This window comes from Symphalangus syndactylus, chromosome 8 (assembly GCF_028878055.3).
Source record: "Symphalangus syndactylus isolate Jambi chromosome 8, NHGRI_mSymSyn1-v2.1_pri, whole genome shotgun sequence".
NCBI lineage: Eukaryota > Metazoa > Chordata > Mammalia > Primates > Hylobatidae > Symphalangus > Symphalangus syndactylus.
The window spans coordinates 62,900,401-62,927,274 of NC_072430.2; the positions used below are offsets into that span (position 1 = coordinate 62,900,401).

Here is a 26,874-nt window from a genome sequence, read left to right on the forward strand (position 1 = left end):
ATAATAGTGCTCTGAAATTCCCAAACAGGGCTGGTCATTATTTTGCAGTATTTTGTAATGAAATTCAAGCAATTCAGCAGCAGAAAGAAGAGTAGTGTGAGACCAAATAAGATGTTTAGTCATCGTACTTTTTTTTTTTTTTTTTGAGACGGAGTCTCTCTGTTGTCCAGGCTGGAGTGCGGTGGTGTGATCTCGGCTCACTGCAACCTCTGTCCCCTGGGTTCGGCTGGCTGCAACCTCTGCCCCGCCGGGTTCAAGCGCTGCTTCAGCCTCCTGAGTAGCTGGGATTACGGGCGTGCACCACCACGCCTGGCTAATTTTTGTATTTTTAGTAGAGATGGGGTTTTGTCATGTTGGCCAGGCTGGTCTCAAACCCCTGACCTAAAGCGATTTGCTCACCTTGGTCTCCCAACATGCTGGGATTACAGGCGTGAGCCACCACACCCAGCCAGTCATTGAATAATTATTTAAAAATGAAATTTTGATGCGGTGAAACTTTGTCTTTTGTGGAAGTGCCTATGAGTCTGCAACCTGGTGGTCATTGCCAAATGGCCATTGGTTCACACTTGTAATTACCAGTAGCGAAGAGAGCCACGTGACTACTGTAAGCCCTACTGAAACCACTGACTATTACAACAAGTGTGTCTGTTTGACACATTGTGTGTGATCCTTGTCTACAGCCCAAATGACTGTTTTGGGTAACTCGAACTTAAAGATGAAAAAAGATAGGTTTCATAGTATAGGGGGAAGTGAAAGAGTGAGAGAGTTGGAAATTGTTAATCTGTAGCTAAGTTCTTTATGAAATAAATGTGAAAGGATTAAGCTCATTCCGTGTAGTTCCTAGGGTGGAAAACAGGTGGGGCAGCTGTCTGAACCAGTGAATTCCTCATCTCTGAAAATGTCCAGCAGATAGTGAATAAACACCCTTGGGGCTGATCCAGTACTGGGAGGGGGCGAGTGGAAGACTCACAGCATCCTTTTCAGTTCTGTAGGTCTATGAAGTAAAAAGCGGAAGAAGTTTTGGGAGGAATAGAGGGGGAGGGGGACATCATTTAAAAGTAAGTTTGGGCACTCATACCAATTCTCATACTTATTACTTTGTCATATGCTACCCAGTGGTTACAAACAGTAAAATGAAGTAAAAGTGCAGTCTAAGTATTAAAAATAGGCAGTCAAATATTTTTCCAAATGCATGTTTTCAGCATTACCTCCAGGTAAAATATACCAGAACAACCAGTTCATTTCTAAAAGGAAAATTGCATACCAATTTTCCTATCCCAATTTTCCTATTCCTATAAGAAATGAAAGAGACACAATGAGTTTTGTCAATAAAACTTTAGGAATATCTGCACATGTACATTTACATTCAAGTTGATAACACTGGTGGTTTCATTTCAATACAAATTATGCTAGAGAACTGACATTTTAGACATGGTCATATATATGCTATTTGAATTCCTTTATCTTGATACAGATCTTGATTGTGAATCTCTTGATGATAGATGTGCAGCTAATTTGTCCCGAAACTCATGAAGATAATTGTATTGCTGAAAAAAGTAAAGATACATTGGAATACACTGTAGAAAACTATCAGTGTGGGCACAATATTAGCAGGTATCAGGAATAAAAAAATACTTGCTAAGCACAATTCTACATCTTTTTGGGTAAGGAAGCATTTGCATCATGGGGAAGTTTTATCTTTTAGTAAAGCCATATAGTGTGAAAAACTATTGTTCTACAAGTCTCTAAAAATCAGAAGGTGAAATATAGATGGATATGTTTTAAGTCTAAAATCCTTTCTCTCTTTACTTACAGGACCAAATAAGATTAAAACAGTACATAATGGCATTATTTTTGCTAACATTTTTCCCCCCTCGTAAGAAGGACAGAGCACTTTCTGTAGCAAGTAACTGGTGTATTTAACAAACTCCATTTCTCAATTTATAGAAGCCCTAGTCTGCTTTTTGTGATGACATAATGCACTAGGGATAATTTTTACAGACAATATTTTTTAAAAACAAACTGTATTGCTAATCTCAGCAGATAAGCAAAATAAAAGCTTTAAATAATTTATTTGGAGTTTCAGTAGCTTCCCAGAAGATATTCTTACTCTGCCAATCATCTCATTTCATATCCTTATTGAGATGTGGAAACTGCATTGCTAACACCAGCAAGCCTGTTTGCCACAGAATGCTGAGGTGATAAACTGACAGTCTGTAGTAATATGGGCGTAATTATCTGCAATGTTAAAGATGTAAAACATATGGATATTCATATATACATCTGGCCATGGCCATGTATTTTGTTTTCAAGAGAAGAGAGGCGAACTTTTTGGATTTGAAGCATCATTTGATTTTTTTTTTTTTTTTTGAGACAGGGTCTCGCTCTGTCGCCCAGGCTGGAGTGCAGTGGTGTGATCTCGGCTCACTGCAACCTCTGTCTCCCAGGTTCAAGCGATTCTTGTGCCTCAGGCTCCCAAGTAGCTGGGACTACAGGCACACATAACCACCCCAGCTAATTTTTGTATTTTTAGTAGGGACAAGGTTTCATTACGTTGGCCAGGCTGGTCTCCAACTCCTGGCCTTAAGTGATCCACCCAGCTCAGCCTCCCAAAGTGCTAGGATATAGGCATGAGCCACCACGCCTGGCTGCATCGTTTGATTTTAACATGAGGAGAGTTGTCTGTTTCAGACCTGTACAGTGGAGTGGATCCTGTATGGATTGTCCCGTTAATGACCTTATTTAAGCCCTAAGAATCAGGTTGCTTGGTGAATTTATTAGTAATTATGATAATTCACTGTTAATGACACTGGATTAGACCTCCAACCCTGGGAAGATGGGTTTTCAAGTCTAGGGAGCTGCCTAATGGCCAGGATTCTTTGGTGCCCACTCCTCTGATGAGTGGATTCTAATGCTGAGAGGGCACGCTTCCAAAAGGAAGGCACATCAGCTTTACAGATCTACAAAAATGAAGTGAAATCTGCAGAATCTTTTCAGTAACATGATTAATACAATATCCTTGGCATTGCTAGTGCAGTGTTTTGAAGTGTTAGGGGAACGTACATGTGGAACATGTCCCCAGTTATCCACTGCAAAGGATAATTAGCACTGCTTTCCATTTTTTGTATTATAGTCATTCATCTGTCTTTATTAAATGTTTTGGTGATGTAATAGGATCTTCCATAGATTTTTTTTTGGCCAAGTATCTACCCAAGAACCTACCAAGTTTGTATTAATAACAACCATCTCATTGTTCTAGGTGAGAGGATCCATTCTCAAAACTGACTGGGGCAAAAACTGAGCAGTAGGTAGATCCTGGAAAAGTAAACCAGGAAGTTCAAATTTTCATTATCTTGTTTGAAATTCTGTGTGCTTTTTTAGACTACCTGGATTATATTTACGTGTAAATTTTTAAAAACTAAAAGCATAAGCAAATGGTATTTGACTAACAGAGTGCTTTGGATTTTCATTTCACTGCCCTTTTGGATTTTCATATGTAACCTTTTGGTTACATATGAATCTGTATTTGTAACAGCGACCCCAACCACAACCGAGCAAGCACCGCCCACCTCCTCACCTTGATGGTCTGTATTGCCCCGGATCCTCTTAGGTCTCGCAGGCTGTCTATGGCTTGCTCTGGTGATATTGTGTCAGACAGGTATAGTAGGAGACAAGCAGCTACTAATGGAACATGACAGAAAATATGTTATTAAATAACTAGTGACAGGGTAGAGCATTTTATATTTAATAAGACTTCTGTTGATACAGAAGACTGGTGTAATTGTTCCAAATGAATTAAAAGACTGAGACTTTTAGTGTGTGTTTTTGACAGTTAAATTATGATCTTAAATGACCGTATGGTTGAATTAAAGTTTAACACTGGTTTCATTCTGTCATCCATTTAAAGTGTTCATCCATTCAGTGATTTTAGTATATTCACAGATATGTGCAACCATCACCACAGTCAATTTTAAAGCACTTCATCACCTCAGAAAGAAGTGTACCTTTTTGCTATCATCCTCTATTCCCCATCAACCCCTGCCATAGGCAACCACTAGTGTACTTTGTCTCTGTAGATCTGCCTATTCTGAGCAATCACATAAATGGAAACATACAATATTTTTTGTGTGTGTGTCTGACTTCTCTTAGCATAATGTGTTCATGGTTCATACATATTGTAGCATATGTCTGTATTTAATTCCTTTTATGATCAAATAATATTCCATTGTATGTATATGCCACATTGTGTTTATCCGTTCGTCAGCTGATGGACATTTAGGCTGTTTCCATTTTTTGGCTATTATGATTAATGCTGCTATAAACATTTGTATACAAGTTTTTGGGTATATACTTTGGAGTGAAATTGCTGGGTCATATGTTAATGTTTACCTGTTTGAGGAACTACTGCCAGACTATTTCCAAAGCAGCTGCACCATTTTACATTCCCACCAACAGTGTATGAGGGTTCGAATTTCTCTACATCCTTGCCAATACTTGTTATTTTTCATGTTTTTTATAATACCCTTCCTAATTGGTGTCAAGTGGTATCCACTGTGGTTCTGATTTGCATTTCCTGATGATTAATGACGTTGAGCATCTTTTCATGTGCTTATTGACTATATGTGTATCTTGCCTGTAGAAAGGTGTATTCGGATACTTTGCCCATTTTTCAATTATGTTGTTTGTTTATTATTATTATTATTATTATTTCTTTTTTTGAGAGAGAGGATCTCACTTTGTCATCTAGGCTGGAGTGCAGTGGCGTAAACTCGGTTCACTGGTGCCTTGACCTCCTGGGCTCAGGCCCTGCAAGGAGCTGGGACTACAGGCATGCACCACTATGCCTGGCTAATTTTTGTATTTCTTGTAGAGATGGGGTTTCACCATGTTGCTGATGCTGTTCTCAAACTCCTAAACTCAGGTGATCTTTCTGCCTTGGCCTCCCAAAGTGCTGAGATTACAGGCATGAGCCACGACGCCCGGCCTATCTTTATTACTGAGTTGTAAGAGTTCTTTTTATATTCTGGATACAAATCTCTTATCAAATACATAGACTGCAAATATTTTTTCGTATTCTATGGGTTGTCTTGTCATTTTGATAGTATTCTTTGAAACACAAAAGCTTTCAATTTTGATATCATCCAACACTAAAAAAATAACTACTACTCCAGTGTGGCATTTCATGAACTCTTTTTGTTTTTCCTAGTACATTTAAAAAATTTTTATGCTGGGCGCGGTGGCACACGCCTGTAATCCCAGCACTTTGGGAGGCTGAGGCGGGCGGATCACGAGGTCAGGAGATCGAGACCATGGTGAAACCTTGTCTCTACTAAAAATACAAAAAATTAGCTGGGCGCAGTGGCGGGCACCTGTAGTCCCAGCTACTCGGGAGGCTGAGGCGGAAGAATGGCGTGAACCTGGGAGACGGAGCTTGCAGTGAGCCGAGATTGCGCCACTGCACTCCAGCCTGGGCAACAGAGCGAGACTCCGTCTCAAAAAAAAAAAAAAATTTTTTTTTTAAATTAACATAATAATTAACTTCGGTATTCATAAATAGTTACCTATGGAAACTATTTGGAAGTTACTGTATTATAACACCTCCACAGGAAGAACATCAAAAAATGTTAAAAAATAAGAATGCAGGTGTTAAGACTTGTAAATGATGTTTTGCCAGAATCCTCCAGAACAATGCTGAAAATACCTCCCACTCCCACCCAAGCTTTCCAGGGAACACCATGTTTAGGGCCTTAAGTAATCCTTTGAGTCTTAGCAAACTTATATTTTGGTTGGTTCCATTTTAATACAAAATGAACATATGGTCTGGAAACAGAAGTTTGTCTATTTGCGGTTAAAAAAATAATAGAAATATATTTCTTACCAAGACAAGATCTCCCAAGTCCTCCATAGCAGCTGAAAGGGAAATACAGTTTTGAAGTTTGTACATTTCATTCCATCCCTAGTTACAACTAAAGACTTGCTCTTTCTGCCTTCTATTTACAACTCTAATGCCTAGCACAGTGCCTTGCACACAAAGATTAATAAGTATTTTTGATTTAATCAACTGAGAGCAAGGTGTGCTTATTTCTTTGTTGGGAGGAATTCTGAATGCCTCTAAGCATCAAGATAGGCAGAGTCTTTTTAGTGACCTCTTTAGGCTCCAAGATCCACATCTGAGAAATGGAGCATGTTACCAATAGATAGAAATCAGACTTTTACCAACTGTCACTTTGATTACTCCTCTGTCTACACAAAATCTGAGTGGTTACCGGACAAATGCCATGTAGATAATAACTGTTCATGTATCTAAAGGAGCCCAGAGATAGGGTATCACCGAAGTCTGGAGCATGGGCTCCGGAGCACCACTGCCTGGGCTTGAGTCCTGGCTCTGCCACTTATTAGATGTGTAAAGCTAAGCAAGTTATTTAATCTCTCTGGGACTCAGCCTTTTCACCCTTAAAATGCTGATAGCAATAGTATGTACATCAGAGTGAGGATTAAATGAGGCTCACAAATGAGTGAGCATTTGCCAAGGATTTAGAACACAGCTTTGTGCAGAGTAAGAAGTAAATGAACATTAGCTGCTGTCATCTAGCACTGTAAAGAAATTAGCAGTTTTGTATAACTGGATTTTCCAGAAAAATGGAGATTAACCCTCGGTAGCAAAACTATTCATTTAAATCATTTTCAAAGATCCTAAAAAATGTATTACATGCTTCCTAATGTACTTAGAGGGTATACAGAGCCTAATTTAGTGTGGATGACTTATCATTATGGACATCAATTACTGTATTGTATTGTATTGTAGGTAAAGGTGCAGATATATATTCTGCTTTAGGATGTGAAATAGAGGACTGAATAGGTACTGACCCCTAGTCCTACTCATGAACTTGCTTTCCACAAAGTGTTCCAGACATAGGCCTGTTTCAGAGATCTGGATCTACCATATAAAGGTAGAGGCTGGGCATGATGGCTTAGGCCTATAATCCCAGCACTTTGGGAGGCCAAGGTGGGAGGACTGCTTGAGTCCAGTAGTTTAAGACCAGCTTTGGCAATAAAGCGAGACCCTGTCTCTACAAAAAAAAAAAGGCCTGGCACAGTGGCGCACACCTGAAGTCCTAGCTACTCGGGAGCCTGAGGTGGGAGGATCTCTTGAGCCCGGGAGTTCAAGGCTACAGTGAGCTATGACAGTGCCACTGCACTCCAGCCTGGGTGACAGAGAGAGACAACTGCCTTATTTAAAAAAATAAAATAAAATAAAAAAAGATCAAGATAGAACACTGCAGTGTCTTTTTGCAAGATTAATACTATTTTATACCTTTTGCTATTTTCATCTTTTTTCTTCTATTTGATGAATTCCTACTCATCTTTTAAAACCTCAAATTTCATTTCCTAAAATGCCTTTGTGCTCCTACAGAAAGGATCATTTTCCTGTGTGCTGCCTCTCCTGTCTTACCGCACTTAAATGGTAGTGTTAGTTATAGGTTCCTTGAAGGTGGGGACTGTGCCTCCTTTGGTAGTCTCAGCATGTGGTACACGGCAGGTGTTACTGGTTGAATTATGTCCCCCCAAAAGACATGCTGAAGTCCTTATCCTGTACCTGTGAGTGGGACCTTATTCAGAATTTGAGTCTTTGCAGGTATATTCAAGTTAAGACAAATTAGAGCGGGCCCTCATCCTAGATGACTAGTGTCCTTACACGAGGACAACACCATGCAAAGACACAGACACACAAGGAAGCGTGTGATGACAGAGGCAGACTGGAGGGATTCGGCTGCAAGCCAAGGCCTGCCACGGATTGACGGCCACCACCAGAAGCTAGGAAGAGGCATGGAAGGACTCTCCTCATTCTCAGGGAGCATGGCTCTGCTCTCATCTTAATTTTGGACTTACAGCCTCTAGAAATGGGAAAGAAGAAATTTCTGTTGTTTTCAGCTACCTGGTTTGTGGTATTTTGTTACAATAGCGCCAAGAAACTACAAAATACAGTAGGCAAGCAGTGTTGTTCACTGATTTTATAAAGGGCTGCAAATGTCCAGGCAGAACCAGTGAGACGGCACTGGTAGACAACAGGACAGTGAAAAAGGTTTACCAGACCCCGTTGCTGAAGGATAAGCTCTATAGCTGTCTAGAAGTGTGGGTCCTCAAAGATGGCAGAATGGATAGAAAATAAACTAGTCACTGTAGGACACCTTTGAAAGCTCTAGGACAATGAAAAATTCCAGTTGTCAGATACTTTATTTTATGGGAGACTGAAACATTGAGCATATGTAAAGTCACCCATCTACTGTCTATCCTGTTTGTACTCTGCACAAACATCAGAGCATTTGGGTTGCCAGAACCAGCTAGAGTAGAATTTGTTAAGCTTCACTTCACTAAACAGAGCTAGTTTGATTTCTGGAAACTTTCCAGTAGAGGCTGCTTTCAAAAATTTATTTGAAAAAAAAAAAAAAAGATCTCAAAATGGTTTGAAAAATAGGGCCCTATATTGGAAAATATTTTTCCCCAGCTACATTTAACTATCTAATACTATTTTACCTACATGCATCAGAAACTTTCACATCAACAACTGGATCTATTTGAAATTTAGCTTTTATAATTAGTACTGGTGAAGTGACTATGCTTTTCCATAGAGGAAGATGGGAAACAATAGGATGTAGAATGGCTTCTAGTTCTTTACTACATATTCTGCAAACTATATTTCTCTGTATGTCAGAGTGCAGTCTGGCCACAAACAGGTGTGTGTCCCCAAAGACCCTCGTACTAGTTGGTTTGCCTTCAGAACTGGCACTGTTGGCATGAGGCCTCTGGGCTGTAGGTTTAAGCGGAGAAGTTGGCTGGGCTTCTCCTATCACTAGGTGCCCTGAGAACCTCATGGCTATTTGATATAATTTCTATACTTCTAGCTCAAAGCAATGCCCTTAAGGAACTTGGGGCTTTTGAGGTTGTAAACTATTTAATACCCTACCTTATTCCAGAAAGGATTCAGCAGGTTATTAGAATATGAAATGTACATTATGCACAGCAAAGGCCAGTTTCCTCCCCATGGCTGGCTCTCTGTTGCTTTGTGTGTTTCACTTCCGGCAGAGTATCTCTTATTTATTATCCACATCGCCCCTTTTGAATCTTTGCCATGCTACTATCTACTGCCCACTGCCACTCTCTCCGGCCTTCCTCCAAGCTGCTTTTCTTTCCTCCTCATTTTGTCCCCTTTCCTTAATTCATCTTATTTTGTTTTAAACTTTCACACCAGCAGCTTGTGTTTTTATAGCCACTGACACACAATGAGAGGCCCTCTTTCAATCTGTTAGCAGAGTCATATCATCAAATGTAATTTTCAAGTCATATTTTTAAGATTGCTTATTGCTTAGAGGTAACATTTTTGGTAGCTAATTTTGAAAAAATTGACTTTCTTTATTCTTTTTTTTTTTTAAGATGGGGTCTCCCTGTCACCCAGGCTGGAGTGCAGTACTGTCATCTTGGCTCACTGCAACCTCTGTCTCCCAGGCTCAAGCAGTCCCCCCACCTCAGCCTCTTGAGTAGCTGGGACTACAGGCACGTACCACCACGCCTGACATGTTCTTTTGTATATTTTTTGCAGAGATGGGGTTTTGCCATGTTGCCCAGGCTGGTCTCGAATTCATGAGCTCAAGTGAGCCACCCACCACGCCTCCCAAAATGCTGGGATTACAGGTGCGAGCCACTGTACCTGGCCAAAAAATTGATTTTCTTGCTATTGAAAGCAACTAAGCAATTGAAAAGCTAATAAGTGAGGTGGTGATGGTGAGGAAGGGAAAGGAGGGTCCCAAAATTGCAACTAAAGGTCTAAGACTAAAGGAAAGAAATTTAAAAAAAGCTTGTAACCTTGTTCTGATAATTTCCAAATCTACTCATGTATTGTCCCTACTCTTGAAACGTAATAACAGCACATATTTGACTACTTACCCTGTACCAGACATTGTGCCAGTGCTTTTCTAGTGCATTATTACCTTTTAATCCTTACGACAAACTAGGAAGTAGGTAATAACTGAATAGGGCTACCATAATTCCAGAAATCATTTTGACTGAGACATTTCTCACGTAGTGTATGAAGAAAAGAAGAACGTACTGTATTAAGGTTTTTCGGTAATTTTTAAGGCAGATTGTAAGCTCTTCCATTATTTCACAGCAGCTGGCTATATCAGGAGTCCCTCCATCTGTGATTGGATGATGATGGGTGATAATTCCACATTGCTGGTAGAGATCCAGAAGGTTTGGGACTCTATATTTTGACAGTTCCCCTCTGGTGCAGAAAACAAATATGTCTTGTATACCACAGCTCTTTAGTTCTTCTGCCAATAGACCAGGATACACAGACAGACACACACAGAAAACATCACACGTTTAAATACCATCAAGAGGGAGAATGTGAAGTTAAGTTTCTTAAGCCAAACTAATACCAAATGACAACCTATAAATCTGAAGTACCTATTGATATGTCTGAATCAAAAGGTGTCTAGAATTAAACCTCATATTACAAGTCAAAATGCCTTTTACTGAATTTCAAAATAAGTCAATTGCTGTTCTTACAAAAAAATTTTTTTTGCAATAAATACTGCTTTAAAATAACTCTTTTTTTTTTTTTGAGATGGAGTCTCTCTCTGTCGCCAGGCCGGAGTACAATGGCACAATCTCGGCTCACTGCAACCTCTGCCTCCCAGGTTCAAGTGATTCTCCCGCCTCAGCCTCCCAAGTAGCTGGGATTGCAAGCATGTGCCACCACGCCTGGCTAATTTTGTATTTTTAGTAAAGATGGGGTTTCACCATGTTGGTCAGGCTGGTCTTGAACTCCCGACCTCAGGCGATCCACCCGCCTCAGCCTCCCAAAGTGCTGGGATTACAGGCATGAGCCACCATGCCCGGCACAAAATAACTCTTAAAACACTTAAAATTGAGTAGCAAATATGGTTGATTTTGTGAGAAAAAGAAAAAAGTGCTATCAATTAAGGTATGATAGATCTATGTTCAATTAAGGATGTTAGCACTTTTTTTCTTTTTCTCACAAAATCAACCATGTCTGCTACTTCATCACTTAGCTGTTTGCTTGACTCTGAGTATTGTATATAAAACCTCCAGCATGGCCATGGTGTCAGAGTGCTAGTATTCTCCCTCGTATCTGCACTGTAACACATCTTTGTGTATTTAATTTTATAGACTAGGTCGCCAGTAAATAAAACATTATACCTGTATTAAACTTATGTGACCTAGCTATTCTCATTATAATGATATGAATACTATGGGCATTCCATACACTGGGACTTCTTTAAGGCAATATTAACTATAGAGCATTTGGTTTAAAATAAATAACTCTGGATGATCTAAGTGCCCCCAACTCCAGCCCTCTCCCTGCCCCTTAAATCCAAGGACATTTAGCTATTTAAGTACAAAGTACCTTCTCATGAACTAATCCCTGAGATGTACAGTACTGTACATCTATTTGCCTCTTGTACACATTTGGTAATTTTTATTATCCAGTGATTTTCCAACTTTCTGAGAAAGGGCTAAGAAAGTATCTCAGGAACTGCTGCAGGGAGATTCTAGGTCTCCAATCAAACATATTGACCTGTTTTATGTACTGGATTCCATTTAAGATTTCATGGCAGAAAAAAAATTTGAAAAAAATTGGAAACCGTTTTTATAGAAAATCCTAAATGAATGTGACATTCTTAAATGTACAAGTTCAAATGACTTTGAACCAATGATTTAAATTACATATATTTTGCTTATGACCTAAATGTTCTCCAAATGGAAATTCCCTAGCATGGTGGGTGTGTCTAAAGCAGAAAATTTTTATAAATACTACAAGGGTCAACTATCTATTAGCATCTTTAAGTCTTTTTTTGGTAGGTAAGGAATACTTTTTTTTTTTTTTTCTGAGGCAGGGTCTTTCTCTGCCACCAGGTTGGAGTGCAGTAATGCAATCTCAGCTCATTGCACTCCAGCCTGGGTGACAGAGCAAGACCTTGTGATCTCGGCACCATCTCAGCTCACTGCAGCTTTGACCTCCTGGGCTCAAGCGATCCTCCCACCTCAGCCTCCCAAGGTGCTGGGACTACAAGCACATGCCATCATGCCCAGTTAATTTTTGTATTTTTTGCAGAGACAGGGTTTTGCCTTGTTGCCCAGGCTGGTCTTGAACTCCTGAGTTCAAGTGATCAACCCGCCTCGGCCTACCAAAGTGCTGGGATTATAGGTGTGAACCACTGCACCTGGCCAGGAATAAATTTTTAAAAGTACATTAGCAAACTGATGTTCCAGAATAACCAGGAAAAGGTTTTAAGATTCAGAAAATCTATACTGGTTAGAATCAAGCAATATATACATTTTACTTTGCCGTACTATAAGGATATTGGTAGGACCAGTAGGTTTGAGACATTCCAGGCCAATCAGAATAAAATCTTTTGAAAATCCACATTTGTTAGTATCATGCAATATGTAAATTCCAAATTGGGGCAGATTATGAGGATTATTAGACTTGTGGCTATAATGGTATGAACATCCTTGGGCATGCAACAACCAGTTCCCATTCTGTCTTTTCCATCTAGATGCTGGCTCTCAAAATTTTCCATCCAGGATTCACAATTTCACTGCTAACTTGGAGTTCCCAGCTCATGTTTAATTTCTACTACCACAGTCAAGTCTGCAAGGAACAGTAAAGACCTGGGGGGAGCAATATGTCAGTTTTCTATTTACATATTTTTTTCCTGCCAACTTCTACATTCTAACCTCAAATGTAGTTTATACATATAACTACAACAATCACTGAAAAGCAACTCCATGGTTAGGTAAATGATGATCTTCACAAATACCTCTTTACATATCAGAATAAGTCTATAGTTTGAAACTTCACAAAATATTGAAAATTTATTGCTATATTAAAAATAAACTATGATTTGTTCTTTTTGACAGAGAGATTTTCAGTGCTATTTATTTAAAAAACCCACGAGTGTGGTTGTGTGATGTTACACCTACCTGTATCTTTTTGGACATTTCTTCTAACATCTTTAAATTTACAACCTATAAGTAATAATAAAGCAGGTAAAAAAGTCAGTTTTTGGTCATATGTAACAGGTATGTTTAAACACTTATATAGCTACTTTATAAAGTCATTTCACATAATCATTTATATGTTTCAATTATATTTTGAATATGAATTTCAATTTATTATATATCTAGGAATATAATTACAGGGATTCATCCTAATCAAGGATTCTGTATTCTGTGTTTCTTCTGTAACAAGTACCTGGTTGTAGTCCTCAGCCTCATTTGTACTCCAAGCTTTAAGCTTTATTAAGATTGGCAAAGCACAACTGTAGGGCTGTGACTGCAGATCTGGAAGGGCTGAAAGGTAGATCTATGTTCCTTTAGCTATAGTCCACCATGAGGGCTTCGCAAAGTGTGTTCCCCAGTGCTGATGGTCTGTGAAATTTACTTATTGCCCAGTACAGAGAATGATGTGTTAGTTGACCAAATACTTGTTCTAAATATATTGTTGGCATGGATGTGGTGAAAAGGGAACACTTTTACACTGCTGGTGGAAGCGTAAACTAGTACAACCACTATGGAAAACGGTGTGGAGATGCCTTAAAGAACTAAAAGTAGATCTACCATTTGACCAGCAATCCTACTACTAGGTATATACCCAGAGGAAAAGAAGTCATTATATGAAATGATATGAAAAAGATACTTGCACACAAGTTTATAGCGACATATGCAACTGCAAAAATGTAAAACCAGCCCAAATGCCCATCAATTAATAAGTAGATAAAGAAAATGTGGGATTCCCAGGCAAGATGGCTGAATAGGAACAGCGCTGGTCTGCAGCTCCCAGCGAGACCAATGCAGAAAGAAGATGGGTGATTTCTGCATTTCCAAATGAGTGGTACCTGGAATGCCAGCGAGACAGAACCATTCACTCCCCTGGAAAGGGGGCTGAAGCCAGGGAACTGAGTGGTCTTGCTCTGTGGATCCCACCCCCAACGGAGCCCAACAAGCTAAGATCCACTGGCTTGAAATTCTCGCTGCCAGCACAGCAGTCTGAAGTCAACCTGGGATGTTCAAGCTTGGTGGGGGGAGGGGCGTCCACCATTATTGAGGCTTGAGTGGGCAGTTTTCCCCTCACAGTGTAAACAAAGCCAGCCAGAAGTTCGAACTGGGTGCGGAACCCACCACAGTGTGGAAAAGCCACAGTAGCCAGACTGCCTCTCTAGATTCCTCCACTCTAGGCAGGGCATCTCTGAAAGAAAGGCAGCAGCTCCAGTCAGGGGCTTATAGATAAACTCCCTTCTCCCTAGGAGAGAGCACCTGGCGGAAGGGATGGCTGTGGGCACAGCTTCAGCAGACTTAAACATTCCTGCCTGCTGGCTCCGAAGAGAGCAACACATCTCCCAGCACAGTACTCGAGCTTTGCTAAGGGACAGACTGCCTCCTCAAGTGGGTCCCTGAATCCCGTGCCTCCTAATGGGGAGACACCTCCCAGCAGGGGTCGACAGACACCTCGTGCAGGAGAGCTCTGGCTGGCATCTGGCAGGTGCCCCTCTGGGACAAAACTTCCAGAGGAAGGAGCAGGCAGCAATCTTTGCTATTCTGCAGCCTCAATTGGTGATACCCAGGCAAACAGGGTCTGGAGTGGATCTCCAGCAAACTCCAGCAGACCTGCAGAAGAGGGGCCTGACTGTTACAAGGAAAACTAACAAACAGAAAGCAATAGCATCAACATCAACAAAAAGGACACCCACGCAGAAACCCCATTCAAAAGTCACCAACATCAAAGACCAAAGGTAGATAAATCCACGAAGATGAGGAAAAACCAGAGCAAAAAGGCTGAAAATTCCAAAAACCAGAACACCTCTTCTCCTCCAAAGGATCACAACTCCTCGCCAGCAAGGGAACAAAACTGGACAGAGAATGAGTTTGATGAACTGACAGAAGTAGGCTTCAGAAGGTGGGTAATAACAAACTCCTCCAAGTTAAAGGGGCATGTTCTAACCCAATGCAAGGAAACTAAGAAACTTGATAAAAGGTTAGGGGAACTGCTAACTATAAGAACCAGTTTAGAGAAGAACATAAATGACCTGATGAAGCTGAAAAACACAGCAGGAGAACTTTGTGACACATACACAAGTATCAATAACTGAACTGATCAAGCAGAAGAAAGGATATCAGAGATTGGAGACCAACTTAATGAAATAAAGTACGAAGACAAAATTAGAGAAAAAGAATTAAAAGGAATGAACAAGGCCTCCAAAAATATGCGACTATGTGAATCAACCAAACCTATGTTTGACTGGTGTACCTGAAAGTAACGGGGAGAATGGAACCAAGTTGGAAAACACACTTCAGGATATTATCCAGGAGAACTTCCCCAACCTAGAAAGACAGGCCAACATTCAAATTCAGTAAATACAGAGAGCACCACAAAGATACTCTATGAGAAGAGCAACCCCAACACACATAATCATCAGATTCACCAAGGTTGAAATGAAGGAAAAAAATGTTAAGGGCAGCCAGAGAGAAAGGTTGGGTTACCCACAAAAGGAAGACCATCAGATTAATAGAAGATCCCTCTGCAGAAACTCTACAAGCCAGAAGAGAGTGGGGGCCAATATTCAACATTCTTAAAGAAAATAATTTTCAACCCAGAATTTCATATCCAGCCAAACTAAGCTTCATAAATGAAGGAGAAATAAAATCCTTTACAGACAAACACATGCTGAGGGATTTTGTCTCCACCAGGCCTGCCTTACAAGAGCTCCTGAAGGAAGCACTAAACCTAGAAAGGAACAACTGGTATGAGCCACTGCAAAAACATACCAAAATGCAAAGACCATTGACGCTATGAAGAAACTGCATCAACTAATGGGCAAAATAACCAGCTAGCATCATAATGACAGGATCAAATTCACACATAACAATATTGACCTTAAATGTAAATGGGCTAAATGCTCCAATTAAAAGACATAGACTGGCAAATTGGATAAAGAGTCAAGACCCATTGGTGTGCTGTATTCAGGAGACCCATCTCATGTGCAGAGACACACATAGGCTCAAAATAAAGGGATGGAGAAATATTTACCAAACAAATGGAAAGCAAAAAAAAGCAAGGGTTGCAATCCTAGTTTCTGATAAAACAGACTTTAAACCAACAAAGATAAAAAAAGAAAATGAAGGGGATTACATAATGGTAAAGGGATCAATGCAAAAGAAGAGCTAACTATCCTAAATACATATGCACCCAATGCAAAAGCACCCAGGTTCATAAAGCAAGTTCTTAGAGACCTACAAAGAGACTTAGACTCCCACACAATAATAGTGGGAGACTTTAACACCCCAGTGTCCGTATTAGACAGATCAGCGAGACAGAAAATTAACAAGGATATCCAGCACTTGAACTCAGCTCTGGACCAAGCAGACCTAACTGACATCTACAGAACTCTCCACCCCAAATCATCAGAATATACATCCTTCTCAGCACCACATCACACTTATTCTAAAATTGACCACATAATTGGAAGTAAAACACTACTCCGCAAATGCAACAGAACAGAAATCATAACAAACAGTCCCTCAGACTACAGTGCAATCAAATTAGAATTCAGGATTAAGAAACTCACTCAAAACTGCATAACTACATGGAAACTGAACAACCTGCTCCTGACTACTGGGTAAATTAAGACAGAAAAAAAGAAGTTATTTGAAACCAATGAGAACAGAGACACAACGTACCACAATCTGCAGTGTTTAGAGGGAAATTTATAGCACTAAATGCCCACATGAGAAAGCAGGAAAGATCTAAAATCGACACCCTAACATCACAATTGAAAGAACTAGAGAAGCAAGAGCAAACAAATTCAAAAGCTAGCAGAAGACAAGAAATAACTAAGATCAAGCCAGGTGCGGTGGCTCACGCCTATAATCCCAGCACCTTGGGAGGCCAAGGCGGGTGGATCACAAGGTAAGGAGATCGAGACCATCCTGGCTAACACGGTGAAACCCCGTCTCTATTAAAATACAAAAAAATTAGCTGGGTGTGGTGGCAGGTGCCTGTAGTCCCAGCTATTAGGGAGGCTGAAGCAGGAGAATGGCATGAACCCGGGAGGCAGAGCTTGCAGTAAGCTGAGATCACGTCATTGCACTGTAGCCTGGGTGACAGAGCAAGACTGTCTCAAGAAAAAAAAAAAAGGAACTAAGTAAGATCAGAGCGGAACTGAAGGAGATAGAGACATAAAAAGCCCTTCAAAAAATCAATGAATCTAGGAGCTGATTCTTTTTAAAAGATTAACAAAATAGACCACTAGCCAGACTAATAAAGAAGAAAAGAGAGAAGAATCAAATAGACACAATAAAAAATGATAAAGGGGATATCACCACTGATCCCACAGAAATACAAACTACCATCAGAGAATACTATAAACACCTCTACACAAAAAAACTAGAAATCTATAAGAAATGGATAAATTCCTGGACACATACACCCTCCCAAGACTAAACCAGGAAGAAGTTGAATCCGTGAATAGACCAATAACAAGTTCTGAAATTGAGGCAGTAATTAATAGCCTACCAACCAAAAAAAGCCCAGGACCAGACGGATTCACAGCTTAATTCTGCCAGAGGTACAAAGAGGAGCTGGTACTATTCCTTCTGAAACTATTACAATCAACAGAAAAAGAAGGAATCCTCTCTAACTCATTTTATGAGGCCAGCATCATCCTGATACAAAAACCTGGCACAGACACAACAAAAAGAAAAATTTCAGGTCAATATCCTTGATGAACATCGATGCGAAAATCCTCAATAAAATACTGGCAAACTGAATCCAGCAGCACATTAAAAAGCTTATCCACCACGATCAAGTCAGCTTCACCCCTGGGATGCAAGGTTGGTTCAACATATGCAAATCATTAAATGTAATCCATCACATAAACAGAATCAGTGACAAAAACCACATGATTATCTCAGTAGATCTGGAAAAGGACTTTGATAAAATTCAACACCCTTCATGCTAAAAACACTCAATAAACTAGGTATTGATGGAACATATCTGAAAATAATAAGAGCTATTTATGACAAACCCACAACCAATATCATACTGAATGGGCAAATGCTGGAAGCATTCCCTTTGAAAACCGTCACAAGACGTCTCTCACCACTCCTATTAAACAGAGTATTGGAAGTTCTGGCCAGGGGAATCAGGCAAGAGAAAGAAATAAAGAGTATTCAAATAGGAAGAGAGGAAGTCAAATTGTCTCTTTTTACAGATGACATGATTGTATATTTAGAAACCTCATTGTCTCAGCCCAAAGCTGATAAGCAACTTCAGCAAAGTCTCAGGATACAAAATCGATGTGCAAAAATCACAAGCATTCCTATACACCAATAACAGACAAACGGAGAGCCAAATCATGAGTGAACTCCCATTCACAATTGCTACACAGAGAATAAAATACCTAGGAGTAAAACTTACAAGGTAAGTGAAGTACTTCTTTAAGGAGAACTACAAACCACTGCTCAAGGAAATAAGAGAGGACACAAACAAATGGAAAAACATTCCATGCTCATGGATAGGAAAAATCAATGTCGTGAAAATGGCCATACTGCCCAAAGTAATTTATAGATTCAATGCTATCCCCATCAAGCTACCATTGACTTTCTTCACAGAATTAGAAAAAACTACTTTAAATTCCATATGGAACAAAAAAAGAGCCCATATAGCCAAGACAATCCTAAGCAAAAAGAACAACGCTGGAGGCATCATGCTACCTGACTTCAAACTATACTACAAGGCTATAGTAATAAAAACAGCATGGTACGCATACCAAAACAGATATATAGACCAATGGAACAGAACAGAGGCCTCAGAAATAACACCATACATCTATAACCATCTGATCTTTGACAAAACTGACAAAAACAAGGAATTAGGAAAGGATTCCCTATTTAATAAATGGTGTTGGGAAAACAGGCTAGCCATATGCAGAAAACTGAAACTGGACCCCTTCCTTACACCTTATACACAAATTAACTTAGGATGGATTAAAGACTTAAACCTAAGACCTAAAACTCTAAAAACTGTAGAAGAAAACCTAGGCAATACCATTCAGGACATAGGCATGGGCAAAGACTTCATGACTAAAACACCAAAGGCAACTGCAACAAAAGCCAAAATTGACAAATGGAATTTAATTAAACTGAAGAGCTTCTGCACAGCAAAAGAAACTATCATTAGAGTGAATAGGCAAGCTACAGAATGGGAGAAAATTTTTGCCATCTATCCGTCTGACAAAGGTCTAATATCCAGAATCTACAAGGAACTTAAACAAATTTACAAGAAAAAAACAAACACCCCCATCAAAAAGTGGGGTTGTAAAGTATAATAAAAAAAGAAAACGTGAGATATACTCACACACACACACACACACACACACACACACACACACACACCATGGAATACTATTCAGCCATGAAAAGGAACAAAATGGCATTCACAGCAACCTGGGTGGAACTGGAGACTATTCTTCTTTTTTTTTTTTTTTGAGACAGAGTCTCACTCTGTTGCCAGGCTGGAGTGCAGTGGTGCCATCTTGGCTCACTGCAACCTCTGCCTCCTGGATTCAAGCAATTCTCCTACCTCAGCCTCCCAAGTAGCTGGGACTATAGGCACGCGCCACCATGCCCAGCTAATTTTTTTATTTTTAGTAGAGACGGGGTTTCACCATGTTGTCCAGGATGGTCTCGATCTTCTGACCTCGTGATCTGCCCGCCTCGGCCTCCCAAAGTGCCGGGATTACGGGTGTGAGCGACTGCACCCGGCCACTGGAGACTATTATTCTAAGTGAAGTAACTCAGGAATGGAAAACCAAACATCATATGTTTTCACTCACAAATAGGAGGTAAACTTTGAGGACACAAAGGCATAAGAATTATACATTGGACTTCGGGGGCTGGTGGGGAACGGGTGGGAGGGGGATGAAGGATAAAAGACTTCACATTGGGTACACTGTACACTGCTCTGGTGATGGGTGCACCAAAATTTCAGAAATCGCCACTAAAGAACTTATTCATCTAACCAAACACCACCTGTTCCCCCAAAAGCTACTGCAATAAAAATATATTTAAAAATATATATATATTGATAGGAAGCCCATTATTGTGTTACCCACCTGGAAGAGCACATAAACCGAGAAACTGAGAACAATTCACTCGTGACAAAGATAGCCTGAAAAGAAGAAAAATTTATTATGTTTAGTTAAGTTTTTAAAAAAGTTATAAATGGAAATTCAGTTTAATCAATATGGGTGCTTGCCACCAAATAAGGTTGTGTTAAAGTTTTACAGTAGTCACAAAGTAAGAATTCATAGTTAAATATCAATATGTTGGTCACAAAAAAAAAAACCATAGAAAGACAAAGTTTTAAAACAGGGACTTATTTGCTTTGTGATTATTTAAGTCTTAAAAATGACAAGTTAAGCTGGGTGCAGTGGCTCATGCCTATGATCCCAGCACTTAAGAGAGGCCGAAGCAGGCAGGCTGTTTGAGTCCAGGAGTTCAAGACCAGCCTGGGCAACATGGTGAAATCCTGTCTCTACAAAAACAAGAAAACAAAAAACCAAGTTAATTTAAATTTACCTTAAAGATAATAATGCCTAGATTGCCAACAGGTAGTATACGGTGTACTTATGTTATCCTGTGGTATATTACCCGAGATAATTTGTATTAGTGACTTAGGAAAATAAATTGGAAAATGACTATCTGACAATTTTCTCCCCAGCATTTATTCTACATTATTATTTTAAGATTTTTTTTTATAGAACTTCCTTAACAGATATAATTTCATATGATGAAAACCACAGGTTTTTGGTTAAAAAGAAATAATGTGAAGAAATCACATTCCCAGTTTGCAGTACTCAGGGACAGAGGCTCACCTTGGCTGCATGTCAGAAGATGATTTAAAGGAAAACAGGAGGCATCATCTAAATACCACCTGACTTTGAAAATTAGATGAATTTTTGTGTTTAAATGGGAGTTTTAAGTGGAAATGGAAGGTAATGCTATTTGACGGCAGGACAAAAGACCTTTAGGACTCTCTTTCTCTTCTGACAGTAGGGATAGTGCTTTCTTAAGGGGAGAGACTATTATATTTGCAGTGATGAGAGAAAGCATTTGATTGCTCATTGTAAAGAATCTGGTATGACCATAAGTCACTTGCCAAGATTAAAAGGCTGATTTTACGTAGAAACTTTTTGTTATTGCATTGATGTGGCTTTTATCTTAAACAGTCTGTTGATAGATGCATTACTGTGACATTACTTCTAAGTATTACCTAGGATTTGATTTAATGAGAAATGATTAAATATCTCATCTCATATTTGGTATATTATTCTTTTGTCATAAAAGAATAAGTAGATTTTGGTACTAAATGGGAGATTATTTCAATCCTACCTTTATTTCCTACTTACTTACTTCTACTAAGTTAGTAGAAGGGCCAAAAAAAAAAAAGGGTCTTATTCTATATTATAAATAGTAAATGAATCATGGAGTTAGAATGTATAAAGAAGGGCCAAAAAAAAGGGTCTTATTCTATATTATAGATAGTAAATGAATCATGGAGTTAGAAGATCCCTTAACGATTAGAATTATATAATCAGAGGGGGATAATCCCTTAACATTTTCAATATGTGAACTACATTCTACTAAGATTATGATGTAACTAAATTTACATTTATGATGTAGATTGTGATTTTAGCTCATCATTGATCAGAAATGCTAACATACCATGATATCTGAATTGGAGTCTGTTCATCTTCAATAGGCTCTTCATCTGATGAGTCAAACTCACTTGTTTGTATTGAACTAGGCTTCAAAAGAAATGTTATGTTAAATAACTGTAAAGAATTTTTTTGTAGTTTTAGGATAGTTAACCCTTGTCTAAACACACACTGAATTCATATTTGCAATGTATTCAGCCATCAATCCAGAATATCAATGAGATCAGCAATATTAATAATAAATGACTGCTATTTACCTTCTTATTAATAATTATAGCACTGCATAGTGGAAAGAGAGTTGGATTGGGAACCAAGAAATCTGGCCTCTGATCTTGGTTCTGCCACTTACTGTATACTCTCTGACAAGCCACTTCAGTTGATTCTGGATCTCAATTTTCCTCAACTATAAAGTGAGGAGATTTATTCATTCACAAATATTTCTTGGCCACCTTCATTTGCCAAGCACTGGAGATGCAAAAGATCTATAAGATAAATAGCCTGCCTTCAGTATGGCTGGAGAGACAGACGTGTGCATAGATTACAGAAGAAAGGTATTATGTAAGTGCTGAAATGGAAGCAGAACTACACACTGTGGAACAGAGAAGAGAGTGACCACGTAGGGAGCTGGAGAAGGCTTCACAGAGGAAACGCTTTAGCTGGGTTTTGAAGGAAGAGCAGCTTTTTAAGAAGATAGGAAAGGGAGGGTGCGGTGGTTCATGCCTCTAAATCTCAGCACTCTGGGAGGCGAAGGCGGGCGGATCACCTGAGGTCAGGAGTTTGAGACCAGCCTGGCTAACATGGCAAAACCTGGCTCTAGCAAAAATACAAAAATTAACCGAGCATGGTGGCACATGCCTGTAATCCCAGCTACTCGGGAGGCTGAGGCAGGAGAATCCCTTGAACCCAGGAGGCAGAGGTTGCAGTGAGCCAGGAACACACCACTGCACTCCAGCCTGGCTGACACGGCATGACTCTGTCAAAAAAAAAAAAAAAAAAAAAAAAAAAAAGAAGAAGACGAAAAAAGAAAGGAAAGAAGTTAAGCCAAGGGCTTGTGTATCGAGGAACTGTGATATCAAAATAGAGATGGAGTAGAGAAGATGAAGAAGTAGTTTTGCCCACCCCTTTTATCAAAAAACATCCCCCACGGCCTAGTAGTTTGGTGGGGGTGGTATAGGTGAAATAACCTGCCTCCAACTTTATGAATTACTAGACTAGAGAGATTGAGATAGACTTCGCATGCTGATCTAAGCAGTTGGAACTTAATCCTGCAGCATTTTGACATGGAAGACTTCTACACTCCTTGTTGAAATTTTAAGGAATCGAAAGAAAATGAAAAACAAAAACAAAACAGAACAAAACCCATACCCTTTTCTCACTCCCTAGTTGAAACCAATTGAAAGATAAGGAAATGGAGTTTAATTATTGTATATCAAATGGAGTATGCAGCTTAAAGCTGTTGCCATGTGGGCTTGCCCCTTGTTCACCCCAGAATTAGACAAATGTATCCAGCCAGTCACAGGTGACCATGGACAGTCTGGGGCTCCTGTGTGCCAGAGAGTGGACCAGAAAGCACCTTCTGCAGGCAGGCAGGTAGATCCCAAGAAGGAAGGAAAGAAAAAGTTGAGATACTGGTGTTCAGTTCCTTCCAAACTCGGGGATCAGATAATTCAATGGGGACAGGTGGAGAAAGAGGCCAGGAGTGAAGGACAGCTGATGTCCCTCCACATGGCAACATAGGGATTAGCAAGTGTGACCACCTAATGCCCTTTCTAGCTCTGAAGCTATATTCTACAACGGTCTTGGTACTAGAAGATCACAGGACGGCCAATTTAGGCTATGGATTTTTTCTTTCTTTCTTTCTTTTATCTTGAGACAGGGTTTTGCTCTGTCGCCAAAGCTGGAGGGCAGTGGCGTGATACCAGCTCACTGCAACCTTTGCCTCTTGGGTTCAAGCTATTCGTGTGGCTCAGCCTCCCGAGTAGCTGGGACTACAGGCGTGCACTACCACGCTCAGCTAATTTTTGTATTTTTAGTAGAGACGCAGTTTCACCGTGTTGGCCAGGCTGGTCTCCAACTCCTGGCCTCAAGTGATCCGCCCGCCTTAGCCTCCCAAAGTATTGGGATTACAGGCGCGAGCCACCACCCGGCCCTAGACTATGGATTTCTGTTGCTTTTGGCTCTGTCTTAAGTATTATAATCAACTGCACCCAAAGGAAATGCGTCCAGTAGGTTGTCAAGCCGGGCAGTAGGAAATATGGGTTAGGTGGGGGATCTTCAGCTCCTTGCCTGCATCTGTTTTTTCTTTAAAGCAGTTTTGATGATTCATAGTTCAAATTTGTGTTGCCCATTCACCAGGTTTATTAATCCTAACAGAGCTGGACGTTTCTGCTTCCCCAGGCCCTGTGATTCTGAACGTCACGGGAAAAGAGCAGCATTGCCAGGTGGCCCTGGGGCATGGTGACAGCGGTGGTGTCGCCCACAAGCCGCGGCGTGGCATTCGTACTCATGGTTTCCCCAGGCCCTGTGGGCGCAGGCAGCGCCCGGGCACCCTTCAGGGCTGGGGTATCGCGCCCACTCATCGCTGACACTCAAGCCCCTCGACTCGGTTTCCTCGGTACAACGAGGCTCGGCCCTCTTTGGCTGGGCGGTTGGGAGGCTTATGAGACCCTGCAGGGGACAGGTGACAGCCCACAGCAGGTGCACAGCGAATGTCAGTTTTTCCTTCGTCGGCCACCGACCCTGCTCCTTCGTCTCTCGTGCCCGTGCGGAGCAGAGTCACCTCCCCGACCCGCAGGACGGTTACGGCGCAAGTCGCACTGCTACCAGGCTAGGGCTGCCCTCCGGCACAGGATCCGGTCCCCGGGACCGCTTGCGTCCCTGCCGCCTCGCTCCTCCAAGCCCCAGCACGTCCGACTCACCGGCTTCATCGCTGGCCGCCCCACGTCGAGACCAGTGCCTCCTCCCTCCGCAGCGCCGGCGACTCACCGGTGCCCCGGCCGAGCCCGCGCCCCCCAGCATAGCTCACTGGTTCGTCCTCCTGTGAGGTGGGCGCGGCGTTTTCCAGCAACCAATCAGATCCGCTCCTGGTTTCTTACTCCGCCTTTGGGTGTCCGAAGACTCGGCGTCTAATCGCTGATTGGTTCCTAGAAGACCTTTGAAAGACGCGCGGGAGGCGGGCCCTGTGGGACGTTGATTGGCTGGGAGGGCGCCCTCCTCCCGTCAGTTGGGAGAATGCAGGGGGCGGAGGCGGGGCGGAAGAGTCAGAAGGCGGCGCTAGCGCTTGGGGGACGCTGGAAAGCTTTGCTTTCTGATGGCAGGATGTCAGCGTGGTCCATAGGGTTGGGAGGTGATTTTTTTTTTTTTTTTTTTTTGAGACAGAGTTGGCTCTTGTTGCCCAGGCTGGAGTGCAATGGCGCCATCTCGGCTCACCGCAACCTCCGCCTCCCGGATTCAAGCGAGTCTTCTGCCTCACCCTCCCGAGTAGCTGGGATTACAAGGATGTGCCACCAAGCCTGGCTAATTTTCGTATTTTTTGTAGAGACGGTGTTTCTCCATGTTGGTCAGGCTGGTGTCGAACCCGGGTTGGGAGTTTTTGTGTTTGTGACGGAGGTCTATGTTGCCCAGGCTGGCCTCGAACTCCTGGCCTCAAGCAGTCATCCCACCTTAGCCTCCCGTGTAGCGGCTACGGTAGGGAGTTTTTGTTTCTTTAAGTTGCATTTTTTTTTTTTTTTTTTTTTTTTAATGGGCTCAGGGAAGCACTGTATTGGATCGTCACATGAAAAACACATCACATAGACTTTGTAATTATATCTAGACATACAAATAATAGGGAAAAAACTAAAAATTTAGAGTATAAACATTTTATATGCTTGAAGTTTTATTTTATCATTCCAGAAACTAGACAAGTTACAGTGTAGATCAACACTCCTGTCCCCCAAATATGAATTAAATTATATTGTGTGAAAGGGAGATTATAAAATGCCAGCTAAGATATGTCTAACGGCCAGTGCGTCTACATAATTAGCTGTAATCTTTTAAAAATGTGTTTCAGTATTTCTTCCCCTTCTCCAGTCCCTATTTAACTAGCCATGGGAAAGGAAGTCGCCTGGGGCAGATCTGGGAAAAATATGCAGAAATTTCAGCCCCTGATTCGTGTTGTGAAAGCCAATGGGTATAGAGCTATTAGAAGGAATTCCTTAGTAAATAAGGTATCACAATTTGACTTAGAGACTGCATTAGTTGGTCATGGTTGCCCAGAGATAAAGAATGAATAGGATGTGTATATATGACTATAGAAACAGATTTATTTTAAGGAATTGGCTCCTGTGCTTGCGGAAGCTTTTAGATCTGTGCTGTTCAATATAGTGACCATATTGGCTGATTATCTCAGGCCAAATTAGAAAACAAAATCAAATCAAAGGCAAAATTAGAAAACAAAATTTTTGTGTGAACTCAAGGGCTACTTAGGAAATACTGCTCTCTTTGAATGTAGATCTGCTGCCTCAGATGAAGGCCTTAGTAGGGTTAAGGAACAGACCACACCCACCACATATTTATAGCTATTGTTTTGACGTGTAAGTTTACATTTCATGTTAGAAATGGTCCTGGTACTGTGTACAAGAGAATGTAGATGGGATGTATGTCTAGACGTAGAGTCCTGCCTTTGGTCAAATAATCAGGCAGTATTTAAGGTGCACCTATTGAGAGGTGACAACGTGCTAGCAGCCCTCACTGGCTCTCAGCACCTCCTCGGCCTTGGCGTCCGCTCTAGCCATGCTTCGGGAGCCCTTCAGCCAGCCGCTGCACTGTGGGAACCCCTCTCTGTGCTGGCAGAGGCCAGAGCCGGCTCCCTCTGCTTGCCGGGCAGTGTGGAGAGAGGCGCGGGCAGGAACCGAGGCTGCGCGCGGCCCTCGCGGGGCAGCGCGAGTTCCGGGTGGGCGCGGGCTCGGCGGGCTTCGCACTGGGAGCGGCTGACTGGCACTGCCAGGCAGTGAGGGGCTTAGCACCTGGGCCAGCAGCTGCGGAGGGTGTGTTGGGTCTCCTAGCACTGCCGGCCCGCCCACGCCGCGCTCGA

General features: G+C 41.2%; 1 protein-coding gene across 3 annotated transcripts; it reads right to left on the reverse strand.

Annotated features, from left to right (window-relative positions):
• Nucleotides 1-1,320: 1,320 nt before the first annotated feature.
• On the reverse strand, nt 1,321-24,874 carry CDKN3 (cyclin dependent kinase inhibitor 3). Of its 3 annotated transcripts, none has more exons than XM_055289320.2 (8): nt 24,719-24,874; nt 21,808-21,890; nt 20,196-20,251; nt 13,009-13,053; nt 10,106-10,328; nt 5,879-5,910; nt 3,578-3,681; nt 1,321-1,547 (listed from the first exon to the last, which is right to left on the reverse strand). In XM_055289320.2, the coding sequence occupies exons 1-8, from the start codon at nt 24,725-24,727 to the stop codon at nt 1,461-1,463; spliced, it is 639 nt and encodes a 212-aa protein (XP_055145295.1). In that variant the 5' UTR covers nt 24,728-24,874; the 3' UTR covers nt 1,321-1,460. The 3 variants fall into 3 exon arrangements, with proteins under 3 accessions (XP_055145295.1, XP_055145296.1, XP_055145297.1); XM_055289321.2 differs by having other exon boundaries at nt 3,578-3,678; nt 24,719-24,855; XM_055289322.2 differs by lacking the exon at nt 1,321-1,547 and adding an exon at nt 3,222-3,315 and having other exon boundaries at nt 24,719-24,855.
• Nucleotides 24,875-26,874: the final 2,000 nt, after the last annotated feature.